The sequence below is a fragment of the Peromyscus maniculatus genome, chromosome 7 (genome assembly GCF_049852395.1).
Source record: "Peromyscus maniculatus bairdii isolate BWxNUB_F1_BW_parent chromosome 7, HU_Pman_BW_mat_3.1, whole genome shotgun sequence".
In the NCBI taxonomy this organism is placed as follows: domain Eukaryota; kingdom Metazoa; phylum Chordata; class Mammalia; order Rodentia; family Cricetidae; genus Peromyscus; species Peromyscus maniculatus.
In genome coordinates, this window is record NC_134858.1 from 51,960,017 (window position 1) to 51,973,788 (window position 13,772).

At 38.5% G+C, this 13,772-nt stretch overlaps 1 protein-coding gene across 1 annotated transcript in view; it reads left to right on the top strand.

Annotated features, from left to right (window-relative positions):
• The window catches only part of Ireb2 (iron responsive element binding protein 2), a 46,822-nt gene that overhangs the window by 20,725 nt on the left and 12,325 nt on the right, over positions 1-13,772 (top strand). Inside the window, exons 7-15 of the mRNA XM_006971573.4 lie at positions 491-674; positions 1,553-1,692; positions 4,828-4,999; positions 6,054-6,151; positions 8,840-8,956; positions 9,929-10,088; positions 10,862-10,997; positions 12,587-12,671; positions 13,184-13,340. Of these exons, the coding sequence (XP_006971635.1) occupies positions 491-674; positions 1,553-1,692; positions 4,828-4,999; positions 6,054-6,151; positions 8,840-8,956; positions 9,929-10,088; positions 10,862-10,997; positions 12,587-12,671; positions 13,184-13,340 (1,249 nt within the window). The remainder of the gene's footprint in view (positions 1-490; positions 675-1,552; positions 1,693-4,827; positions 5,000-6,053; positions 6,152-8,839; positions 8,957-9,928; positions 10,089-10,861; positions 10,998-12,586; positions 12,672-13,183; positions 13,341-13,772) is intronic.

Below are 13,772 nucleotides of genomic sequence, written 5' to 3' on the forward strand. Positions count from 1 at the left end.
AATACTGATACTGTACAGTTTTTAATATTTAGACTTGTGATTAACAAAAGCATTTTAGTCATGGAACTTTCTTGTACCATATTATTGGCATACCCTCATATTTGTCATATTTAAACAACAATAATGAAAACAGTGGCCGAATTTTAAGTGAGTCATCAGCAGTCTTGTTCATTGACTTTTCTGGAGCCTTGGAGAACATTTCCCGGCCTAGAACTTGATACATAGTTGAGAATGGCCTTGAACTGGTTTCTCCTGCCTCGTCTCCCAAGTGCTAGGATTATAGATATACACCACTATGTCCAGTTTCATTTGGTTTTGATGGTCTTCATAGGCTCAATAGCTATGTAGTTTTAGTATTTATTGTAAATTTGGAGTTGACCATATTGAACAGTGGCTAACGTTTTAATGTCTGTTTATTTGTATCTTGATTGTAAATACACAGTTACACAATGCACTAACCCTGTGTCTCTTAAATCCAAACAAAATATAGTGGAGTTCAGGAGCTTTTAAGAATGTGGCAGTCATCCCTCCTGGAACTGGAATGGCTCATCAAGTGAACTTAGAATATTTATCAAGAGTAGTTTTTGAAGAAAAGGACCTGCTCTTCCCAGACAGTGTAGTTGGCACAGACTCTCATATAACCATGGTGAATGGATTGGGGATTCTTGGGTGGGGTAAGTAAATGCCTTGGTATAATTTGATTTCTTTTTAAGAAGGGATACCAAGAATATTATCAGAGGACAGAGAGCCTCTTTGAGGCTCTCATTATATCAACATTTTTATAGTTTTCTCATTATAGCAACAAAGAAACAGACTTCTGAGTTTATGAATTGTCTAGTAAAGAGGATTTATGGAAAAAGATTGCCCATAGCCAGCACAGCACCACTGTTAGGCATTACTCAGTGGGTGATGGTGGCTGTGGTTGCACTCTCAGGGTCCTTCCACATCTCCTCCTGCCTTTGGAGATCCAAAGTCCGTCAGGTCATTTTATTCAGTCCTTCGTGTCTCTTTTGTGTCTCACAGCCTTGCCTACCACCCCTATTTACAGCTTGTTAAGCACGGTGGCTTCTTGAAATCCCTAATCTTGCTCATCAATTTAAGAGTACCCCACTGTGTACTTAACTCTTTTTTTTAGTAGAGTATTATAACTGTTGGGTTTTTTCTTAGATTCCAGTCATGAGACTAAGGTAGGCATCGACTGGGTTGTAGTCACATCCAGGTGTTTGTTGGTCATTGAACAGTACATATCATACTCAGAAAATGCTGATTAAATTTAATGTAAAGGTAAAAATACCAGTTCTCTCAAGTAAGTAAGTGGAGTGAGTCATCCTTTATATTTTTGGTTGTGAGCCTAGCCTTTAACGGCTGGGCCATCTCTCCAGCCCGAGTCATCCTTTATAAAGGGTTCAGGTTCAAGGTCCACAGTGAAAGTGATGTGGCAATTCCTTATAAGATGCTGTGTAAGTCACACTTGTGAAACATGGGAGATTTTAAAATGGAAAATAACTCATTTAAATCAGTCCTTTGCTGATAAACTTGTTCTTCTCAACAGGAGTTGGAGGCATTGAAACAGAAGCAGTTATGCTGGGCCTACCAGTTACTCTTCCTTTACCAGAGGTGGTTGGATGTGAGCTAACTGGGTCGTCCAATGCTTTTGTTACGTCCATAGATATTGTCCTCGGCATTACAAAGGTGAGCTCAAATAATAGTTGTTCCATGACTTACTTATTGAACATCTTTATGTAAGTGGAGCAGCCCCACAAGAGCCCAGATTTGAATTTATGCCTCCATCCTTAGTTCTTACATTACTAGCTAGATCATAAAGTTAGCATAGTGATTATAACAAATCTAACATATAATATATACTTATAAGTACAAAAAAGTCATTATGTACATGTTACCTGTCAACACATTTATTAAATAACCTTATTATAAGCTTACGAGTGAGTTACTATTGTAATTATTTTAATTGAGAAGAAAATGCGTGCAGCCTAGTCATTTCTCAAAGGAGCACAGGGCTGAATACTAAGTAGACCAAGACTTTAGACCCAGGAGGCTACACCCTTAACAGTCCTGCATTACTGCCTCAATAAATAACTTGTTGATGACATGGATTTTCAAAACGTTAGATTTAAACCAGGTGGTAATGGCACAGTCCTTTAATCCCAACACATGGGAGGCAGATCTCTGAATTAGAGGCTAACCTGCTCAATACAGCAAGTTCCAGAACAATTAGGACTACATAGAGAGACCCTGTCTCACAAAACAAACAACAACAAAATGTGATACTTAACATATTTGATGAAAAAGCCAGGTGTGGTGGCACATGCCTATAATCCCAGGACTCAAGAGGCTGAGACAGGAGGATCATAAAATAAGAGGCCACCCCCCAAAAAGTAATTTTTGTATGCATGTATCTGTGTCCATATTCTCTCTGCAAGTGCAGGTGGAGGCAACACCCATTATTTTTCTCTTGGTGCCTTTGTTTTGAGACAGAATCTCTCATTGGCCTGGGCTTGGACCTCTCCAAGTAGGTTGTGTGGGCTAGGGATCCACGTGTCTGGCTTTCCAGCACTAGGGCACAGCACATGCTACTGTGCCTGACTTTTTGAACTAGGGTTCTAGCTATCAAGCTGAAGCCCTGTGCTTACAAGGCCAAGAGTTTTACCACTTTACCAACTGTGCTGTTTCTCCAGTCCCTGCCCCCAGCTTTAAAAAAGCATTTTTATTATACTTATTTATTGTGTGTGTGTGTGTGTGTGTGTGTGTGTGTGTGTGTGTGTGTGTGTGTGTGTGTGTGGCAGCCTGTGGGTGCTGTGACTTACATGTGGAGGTCAGAAGACAACTTTCAGATGTTGGTTTTCTTCTGCCCTGTGGATCTCAAGGTGGCAAGTACCTTAACACCCTGAGCCAGTTAATCCTCCTCCCCAATTTTTTCTTTATGAAAAAAACCAAACAACAAAAACATTACTAGGTAATGCTTTGAAACATTCAGTGGTAGAAATGGGATAGTGTCAGACTTCTCCATTGTCTGTTTTAACATTACTTTGAGGTAGTACTGGCTGCATATGTTTAATTTAGTGGATAAGAAGTTGTAATATTGCAATCTAACTTGTCTAGTTGTCAGTAACTTTAAGTTCCATTTAAAAAATGGTTGCATTTGAGAGCTGGGCAGTGGTGGTGGTGCACACCTTTAATCCCAGCACTTGGGAGGCAGAGGCAGGCAGATCTCTGTGAGTTCAAGACTGGTCTGGTCTACAGAGTGAGTTCCAGGAAAGGCGCAAAGCTACACAAATAAACCCTGTCTTGAAAAAAAAAAACAAAACAAAAAAAAAAAAATGGTTGCACTTGAAACATGCATCACACATAATTAAAGTGTAGGTTGCTTCTCCTTAGCAATTTTGGTTAAATTATTGGTGTGATGACTTTGGATACTCCAGAAGGAAAAGCAGTAGTGCCACCTTTTCGGTAGTAATGATGATTCTTTTTCCCTCAATTGAGAAGTGCACAGTTTATTCCTAAAGAAACAGAAATGTTCTACTTTGTTTTTTAAAGAAACTAGTTCCTCAGAGGTTCTAAAAACATGCTACTTTCAGATCCTTCTGGCCGTTTTTGCTTGACAGTATTACTGTTTGTGTGATTGACAACTTATTGTGAGAGAATTTTTATCTGTTATGTGTATTTATTGGATATATTATTTCTCTGTTGAGGTCTTGTTCTTTTTATGGTCTTTATAGAATTAACCATATTTTTCCAAGTACATATTGTGGCACTCCATTATTTTGGTGATGGCAGCATTTAACCTAATTGTCTTTTCTTTTTCAAAGATTTTATTTTTTGTGTTATAATTAATTATGTATATGTCTGTATCCGTGTGTACATGAATGCAGTGCCCACACTGGCCAGGAAAGGGTGTCGGGTCCTCTGGAGTTGTAGTTAAAAGGCCACTGTGAACCACCTAACATGGGTGCTGGGAGCTGATTCAGATCTTCTGGAAGAGAAAAGTATGTGCTCTTAACCACTGAGCCATTTCTTCAGCTCCCCTATTTTTCTTTTTATCTTTAAAAACTAAGATCGGGGCCTAGAGTCCAGTTACAGGAGATCCAACACTCTCTTCTGGTTTCTACAGTCAGTGGGTATGAATATGGTTCATAAACATGCATGTAGGCAAAAACATCCATACATATAAAGTAAAAAAAAAAATAATAATAATAAAAACAAAGATTAGATGTTGTTACTTGGTAGTAATGAAAAATAATTTTTGGAGGAATTCAGTTTTAAACTACATATTAAATACGACCAAAATGAATTTACCTATAATAATGTTGCTGTAAATATTTGAGCCAATACTAATCATTTGAAGAATTTTGTATAGTAGCATATAATTTAAGTTCACTATGTGGTGTCTCATGAGTATATTAGTATTTCATAAACTTACAGGATGCTGACAGTGGTTAGAACACCATTGTTTCATGTGCTGTTAGGAAGAAAAAAGATAGTCTCCGATTTCAGAGACCTTAATACGAAGATTATTTTCCTGAGCATTCAGGGATTTGTTTGTTTTGAAGCAGTGTTTCACCATGTAGCTCTGGTTGTTGTAGAGATCCCCCTCATCTGTCTCCAAAGGTGTGGTGTGCCACCACGCCTTTTTTTTTAAAACCCTAATTAACACAGACCACTCTTCTATTTACTGTTTATCCTGAAATACCAGTAAAATCAAAATGAGTGTTCCATATGATAAAAGACTTACCACTCACTGGTATTGGTTAGAAATCCATGCTGATTGTATCATTGCTGATACTGTGTTATTTCTCGTATCTCTAAAAGCACCTCAGGCAGGTAGGAGTGGCTGGAAAGTTTGTTGAGTTTTTTGGAAGTGGAGTTTCACAGTTGTCTATTGTTGATCGAACTACCATAGCAAACATGTGTCCAGAATATGGTGCTCTCCTCAGCTTTTTCCCTGTTGACAATGTGACACTACGGCATTTAGAACATACAGGTAAGAGACTATAAAATGATTGTGTTTCCACTGTAGCTGCTTGACCGTATTTATAACAAATGAATGCTAATGCATATTTATGAAATTGTAGTATTTTGAAGTAGTAACTCTCAACTCTTAATAGATGTCTCTAAAAGGTCCTCAAACCCTAGTCCCTTGTGATCCACTGACAACATGTGAAAGGAATTACTTAAACCACTGATACTCAATTCACTTTTTCCCCACTAAGGATGACCTTTCTACCTATACTTGGTAGAATAGGGTTCCAGGTTCAAGATCTTTGTATCGATTGATTGGCTACGGTCTTTGATCACTCTGATCACTATAGAAACCACCTTCAAAGTGATACAGTGAGTGAATCAAACAGCAAATTGACAAGGGTTTTTATATGAGTGTTTTCTGTAAAGTGCAAAACCTTTTCATCAGGATTTGATGGGAGAGCATTTATGAAAAGAAACAGTACTTTTTGAGAAGATGGTCCCCTGATCTTAGGTGTGTTCCTTGTGAGCATTTCTCCATTAACCTTTGTCTGAGTGGAACTGTCTTATTGGACCTAGCCTAAAATTTAGTGGCTTACAAAACAGTGGTAGGGACGTTTGGCTCTGGTAGAGCACTTGTCTTACATTGAGAGGTCCTGGCCAGTCAAAAGCAAACCTAGCAATAGTCATTTATTGCCTCGTGGTTTCAGTGGGTCAAGGATTTCAGATGGCACAGCAGGAAGAACTTGTTGCTGCTTTGTGTCTAGGGCCTCAACTGCCCAATTCACAAGCTAGGGTCTGGAATCCTGAAGACTTGACCTGCGTGAATGTCAGCTGTGGGCTCTGGGAGGGTTGTCAGCACATCCATTCATATATGTCAGTGTGGTGTGCCCAGGTGGTTTCCTCATGCAGTCTGGACTCTGGAAGTTGTAGCCTGTCAAGGGTAAGTACAGCAAAAGACAAGCTTACATAAACATGTGAGTGATACTTAGCTCTTGCTCACCACTGTAGTCTCACATCTCTTCTTCAGGATTTCAGAATTTTTGACTGCATTTTATTTTGCTGTTGTCTTTTAGGTTTTAACAAAACCAAACTTGAGTCAATGGAAAAATACCTTAAAGCTGTGAAATTGTTTCGGAATGATGAGAATTCTTCAGAACCTGAATATTCTCAGGTATATGCAAGTAACTCATTTAGTAGAAATAAGAAAGATGGTTGTAAAACAGTTGGACAAATGTGGGAGCTGCTAATAAGAAGAGCCCCTGGGCAGTGGTGGCGCACGCCTTTAGTCCCAGCACTCGGGAGGCAGAGGCAGGCGGATCTCTGTGAGTTTGAGGCCAGCATGGTCTACTGAGTGAGTTCCAGGACAGCGAGAACTGTTTCATAGAAAAACCAAAAGAAAAAAAAGAAAGGCCATTATTTTGATTTTATGATGACATTTACATAGATTCTGGTGGTAGTTAATTTTGTAACATTTTGTGAAATCTACCATTTTGATTTATATTTAATTATGGGGGTAAAGTAGACACATGAGTGCAGGTACCCACAGGGGCCAGAAGATCCCCTGGAGCTAGAGTCACGTGGGTGCTGGGAACAGAACTTGGGGCCTGTAAAAGAGCACTGTATGCTCTTAACTACCAGGCTATCTCTCCAGCTGCCAGTCTATGACTATTTTGCACTTTTTTGTTATATGGTCTTAAATATTAAAGATACTTACAACTCTTATCCATTGGATATTTTTGGTACCATAAGTAAAATTCACATTCAGGAAAGTTAATTTTAATAAAATTATTTTCTAGGACAGTCCACCTAGGATGTAGAACAATTTGACATATTGTTTCCCGCCCCCATGGGGGTCTTTTTAGCCCAGCTTTGTTTCTTCCTAGCATGTTCCTATCTCATATATTTTACTGCTTTGACTACTCACATACCTGTCTTTCCCCTAACTAGAACACATTAAGTTCCTTCAAGGCAGGAACTTTGTTTTCATATATATTCCTAGTTTGTAGAACTTAGACAGGGAGACAGATGGAGACATATGGGGTGGGGGACAGCTTATGAGAATGTGTGTGGGAGAGTTGTTTGTTTATAGTCAGGTCTCCTCTGGACTGACCTAGAACTCACTGATTGCCCAGGCTGATCTCTAGTTTGAGGCTGTCCTGCTACCTCTGTCTCTTGAATGTTGGGATTACAGGTATAAGCCACTACAGCTGGCTTTTTCAGAACAGTCTGGAAAGCCAGAGTAGAAGACTTAGACATCAAATTTTCAAGATTCTGGGAAAGTCTTTTAACTCATTTTACCATTTTCTTTCCCCTTGATTTTTATCCGATTTTGAAAAATGACTGGAAGAGTACAATTGAATTGATTGCCTAGCCAAAGGCAGGATGCAGCTCAGCTGCTGGAGTGCTGACTTACCCTGCATGAAGTCCTGGGCTCAGTCTCCAATGCATATCACCCATGCCGAGAGGAGACAGGAGACTCAAAAGTTCAATCCATCCTAAGCGTACAATGTAGAGCTGAAGTCAACACAACATGAGACCTCAAACAAATTTTCAAAAAAACCTGGCTGTACCAGGGATACTGGTTCACACTTGGAATCCTAGGACTATGGAAGCAGTAGCAGGGGGTTGTAAGTTCAAAGCCAGTTTGGGCTACATAGTTCAAGGCCAGCCTGGGCTACATGCTTTAAAAATAAAATAAATAAGCTCCACTATGTAAACTCTGACAGTAGTTGGGAATAAAGCTAAAATCCATCAAGATGTTGATTTCAAAAGAAACTTCTTGGGGCTAGAGAGATGACTTAGTGGATAAAAGCATTTGCTGCCCTCACAGAGGACCCAAGTGGGTTCCCAGCAGCCATATGATGTCTCATAACTGTAACTCCAGTTCCAGGGTATCTGACACTCTACTGGCCTCTGCAGGTACCAGACACACATGTTGTTCACATATATACAATGCAGGCAAATAGTCATACATATAAATTAAACCCAAATCTTTAAAAAAGAATTCCTTCAATGTTTATTCAGATCAAAGACTAGAATCAGTTAAATCCATTTAATCAAAGTAGGATCAGTCAGAATAAGCAGTGGTGAGGCTGTAATGAAAGAGGAAGTTTCAAATGTGTTCTATCTAACCATACAAAATAAAAGGCATAAAAGAAATGAGAACTAGTGGAGAAAGAAATTGCCAATTGGGAACTGAGATTTTAATAAAAATAATGACTTTTCAACTTTCCAACTAGTCGTAGGAACCTACTCAGCAAGATCCTCTAGAACCAGAAAGAGAAAGAAAACCTTTTTCTATTGACCATACATCACATGTGAGGTGACTGGGATGAAATGTTTACTTACCATTAACTTTGTGATCTCAGAGGAAGGCCTGGGTGGAATTACAACTCAGAAGCAAAGAGTTGATGATTAGCAGAGCTTCTACTTCATTATTGTGCAGGCATCTGTTGGGGCAGTAGTTTTGTTTTTGTTTTAGGACAGTCTTATGTAGCCCAGGCTGGTTCACTATATAGTTGAGGATGACTTTGAACTTCCGGATCATCCTGTCTCTGCCTTTGGAGTGCTAGGATTACAGGCAGTGCACCATCAAGTCTGATCTTGTGTGGTGCTCAGGGTGGAATCCAGGACTCCACGTATGCTAGGCAATCCCTCCAGCAACTGAACTGCATCCCCAGCCCCTTTGACAGTATTTATATCTATAGGGGGAAAAAAAAAAAAAAAACCATTTGAGGAACTATGATTTTTATATGCTGTGTTAATAAATGTAAATGTACTCATTCTTCTTTTTAAAAAAAATCTCTTTTGTATCTCTGCTTAGAAATTCTCATTTCTTCTCCCTCCATTGTTTTCCTAGGTGATACAAATTAATCTGAATTCAATAGTTGCATCTGTCAGTGGTCCAAAAAGGCCTCAGGATAGAGTTGCTATAACAGATATGAAAAGTGATTTTCAGGCTTGCTTAAATGAAAAGGTAAATTACTTTACTGTTACTTTCATGCTGTGTGTTAAGTAGTAAAGTACCGTCAGGGTTTGGGATTGTTCCGTAAATTCAGTGTGCTTCCCCCAGCCCCCAATACATTATGGCATGCTCACAGCCTCCTTTTAGTCATTTGCTGAGCTTATTCCTCAGCTCTACTCTGAGGCCAGAGTTTGGGTTCTATCTATTGAAAGTAATCAAAAGTTAATAAAATTAAGTTTCTTAGTCTCAGTGGTCCCCTTCCAAGTGTTAATCAGCTCCATGTGGCCTGCTCTTGGATCTGACAGCAGAGACTAAGCAGCTACATTAGTGAAGGACATTTTATTGAGCAGCATCAATACAGACTGTGGAATTATTCTCATAAAATGGGACAAAAACAACAACAAAAACTGAATAACCTTGGCTTGGGGGGTTTCTATTTTTTTTGTCTTAAAGTTAATGGCTTTAGTCTTGTTACTTTCTCTGCTTTATTAGGAAAAGTCAGAGTTGGCCTTGTCTACCAAACCTTGTTTTATAGTTTCTTTACTTTTTATTTGGAAAATATGAAACTCATTTAGAAGAAAGGTCTCTGATGAATTGCACCTTCAGCACTTACTAACGTAGCAGATTTTGTTCATCTCTTCTGCACTCACACTGGGGCCATTTGTGCAGCTCTTGAGAATAGGAAGAGTTTACCATGCTTTGAGAATTTCTGTCAGTGACTAGGGAACATCTGAGTTAGGAGGATTCTGGGAGGTTGGTGCAGTCACTTAATATATGAAAGTGCTGCTTCTGAACACCAGTAGACTCCTCTAGTAACTATTCAAATCGTGTTTTAGATGGATTGCACTTCTGAATGGTGTAGACCTTCTGTGTCACGGTAGCACGTCAACTGTTAAATGATGAGGTATCCTGATCAGTCTAAGCTGTGTTTTTCTATCAGTCTTTCCTCTACAAAGTCTGTAATATTTACATGCAAATTTATAGGTTGGATTTAAAGGTTTTCAAGTTGCAGCAGAAAAACAAAGTGATACTGTCTCTATTCATTATGATGGAAGTGAGTATAAGCTGTCCCATGGATCTGTGGTCATTGCTGCAGTTATCAGTTGTACCAATAATTGCAATCCATCTGTCATGCTTGCTGCAGGTAGGTTGGTATTTATGACCGTATATTGTATATTCTGTCATGTAAATTGCTGTTTGCTTTCCTATTATATTCATTTCTCTTCCTTAGATGAATGTATCCATGTTTGTGTTCCATATTGAGAGGCACTGAAATTTTTAATTAAGTTGTTAGGACCTTGAGTTTCATTTATAGTATTTTTATTACATAGAAGGTAGCTTTTTAAAAAAAAACAAACAACTGTAGTTTACATATCTCTTAATTTTAAATTGTATCTGTCTTCAGTAAATTTAGAAGTACTGCTAATCGGCAGGTATTGTTTGGACTTTTTCCCACCAGTTTACATAATATCACAGTATATTAGATCCCACTTAAAGTTATGCAAGTGAGGGATCATTAACAAGTAATGTCTGTTTGTATACACTGTAGCAGTTCTTGATGTCTGTAAAACTATGTATAATTGATGTTAAATTGCTCTTGGTTTACTATGGTTATTTCATTTATGCTTCAGTCAATGTGAATATTCTTTTTTTCTTTTTGTGCGATGCCATAGTGTCAGCCTATCCCCTAATAATTTGCAGTGTGATGACTACTTTATCTACCAAAAATTTCAATATGGCTTCAGTGAACTGCATCAGTAGAGTAAAATGCACAGTAATAATGATAGAAAGTTTGTGAGTTTGACTTTTTGCTGTAAATTGTAGTCTGTTATTAAGCACACCCTTTTCTTGCCTTTTATTCTAATGTGAAGGAGGGAAAGGTACATTTGTTATAGTCATTGTTTGTTGATTTTACAGGCCTTTTGGCTAAGAAGGCTGTTGAAACTGGTTTGCGAGTTAAACCTTATATAAGAACAAGTTTATCTCCAGGCAGTGGGATGGTTACACATTACCTCAGTTCAAGTGGAGTGTTACCCTATCTTAGCAAGCTAGGGTAAGTGACATTTACTGTTGGTATTTAGCAGGTATTAAATCTATTGTTAAAGATGATAAAGACAAAAAATATTACTTGTTGTAAGAGAGAATGGCCCCCTTGAGTCGGCACAGGACACACCCAGACACGGAGTTCTCGCAGAGTGGAGATTGATTGCCTGGAGGGGCAAATGGTGTGTGTGTTGGGGGACTGTGAAGGCAGACAGCAAGCAGCGGGAAGCAAGCGGTGTGCAAGGGTGGGGTTTTCAGGAGAAGGGGGAGTCACTGCTAAGGTGAGTTGGTAAACCCTGATTAGATAGGTGAGACAAATAATGAATTTTGACGTGTAGGAATGAGTCGGTGGCCATATAAGGAAATGGACCTTAGGGGCGAGCTTTAGGGATGTAATCTAACGGTTTTTAGCAAGGGAGAGAAGGAAAGGTGAAAGGTAAAACCTCTTGGTGCCGTGTTTGCCATGCTTGGGCCTGCTCGAGCCCTAACTTGTTCCTTGGCCCTTGTCACACAGTCCCCTGCCTACCACTCAGATGCTCATGGGGAAGATTTCACGAGAAGGGCACTTGGAAGTCAGGCACATGGTCTGTAGCTTCAGGATAGGGGAAACCAACCCACAACCAGGAGTACTGTTAGAGTGGTGTGAAGGAATACCTAATTCTCGTGAGTCATGTGCACTTCTGAAGAGTGAAATAATACAGATTGCATTGATTTAATTGAACAGATTTCTCCAGGCGGTGGTGGCACTCAGGAGGCAGAGGCAGGTGGTTCTCTGTGATTTCAAGGATAGCCTGGTCAATAGGTCGAGTTCCAGGACAGCCAGGGCTACACAGAAACCCTGTCTCAAAAAAAAAAAAATTTTAAAAATTGAACAGATTGTCTTAATTCAGATTTTGCAAAGTTACTGGGTCTACAATATATGGGTTAATTTGTCTGTGAACCTTAAGAGAAACTTGATTTTTATGTTTCTTCCATAGTTAAAGAAATTAACGATAGTCTAATTTTGGAACATAATATTCTTACATAAATTGTCAGTCCTTTTTAAAGCCTCATAAATTTAGCTTTCTTATTTTGCTTTTAGAACAGCAGCTAAAGTAACTTAGAGGATTGTTTGTAATCTTATATTAGAATTACAGTCACGTATTCTTTTTAGGTATACTTGGTTCAGAGTTGAATAATTTACTTCTACTGGAGTAAAGTTTTGGGGCCTTTGATGAACATGTTACAGTGAGGTCATCTTGATACTGTAGAGTTTTAAAGATGCCTTTTGAGTGGAAACACAACATGATTTTTAAGTACTTACATTATAGTTGTAGTTACAGCAGAGGAGCTGTCTGGTATTGTGTGATGAATACTTTTGATCTGGTACAAATACTCTAGATACATGGGCTCTTCTAAGATTTGCATTCAGTACAAAGAACATAGAACAGTGAGGCTTGGATGGTCAAAATGTTGTGAAATTAATGTGTTGATGGTTAATTATTATGCTGCAAATCGTATTTTGAATAATCTTACCATAGTAACAGAAAAGAGGAGATAAAATTTGTCCTTTACAAATATGATGTGCTCTCCAGTCATGTTTTACTTTTTTAAATGCAGATTTGAAATAGTTGGCTATGGATGCTCAACATGTGTGGGAAATACAGCACCTTTATCAGAAGCCGTTTTAAATGCAGTAAAACAGGTAAAATGTGGATTAGCATATCTAGGTGCTTTTTTAAATTTAAATTGTTGTTTGTTTTTTAATAAAGATACTCTAATGCCTGCTTAAGCACCAAGTTTAAGAAAGAGGTGCTGGTTTAAAAAACAAACAAACAAACAAACAAAAAAGACACATTTAAGAGCAGGGATGCTAGCTTCTTTGAGACTTGCCCCAACTTGTTTTAACTATATCTTGTTAGTAAATTACCAAAAGTGTACATCAGTTTGTATTTTGATTGATAATTTATATTTGCAACTCTTGGGATGAGTAACTTGTGGGTCTTAAAATGATACAAAGAATTACTTCTTCATTTTTAAAATAATACTTTAGTAATATCAGGAACCATTAAAGTTTATAAGATTTGTAGTTGTGAACTTAAAACTTAGTGATACCGTTTTGGTTGTCTGGCTCTCAGAACTATACAACAGACAGACTTTATAATTGTGTGAGTGTATATAAGCTCTTGAATCAAATATATTTGTTTTTCCCCTCAGGGTGATTTGGTTACCTGTGGAGTTTTATCTGGAAACAAAAATTTTGAAGGTCGACTTTGTGATTGTGTCCGTGCCAATTACCTTGCCTCTCCACCCTTAGTGGTGGCTTATGCCATAGCAGGCACCGTGAATATAGATTTCCAGACAGAGCCTTTAGGTGTGTTTTCCTATGGATTATCTGTGTGTTCATATGTATACTGTGCGTACTTCCTCCCAGAAGTTATTAAAAGTAGATTCCTGCTATGAAAGAAAACATTCAGTACTTGTTACTTTTTTACACCATCCATTCCTCTGTTACCAGTACATGTGCTAATGTGAAGAACATAGCTGTACATGTCATTAGTTCTCGATACTTAACCCTGTTGTTGAATCAGTTACTTGGGCCAGGCGGCGGTGGTGGCACACACATTTAATCTCAGCCCTCGGGAGGCAGAGCCAGGCAGATCTCTGAGTTCCAGGCCAGCCTGGTCTACAGAGCGAGAAACAGGCACCAAAACTACAAGAGAAACCCTGTCTTGATAAACAAAAGAACGAAAGAAAAAAATCAGTTACTTGACTTCTGTGACTTGTCTTTGAAAAATAGTAATAC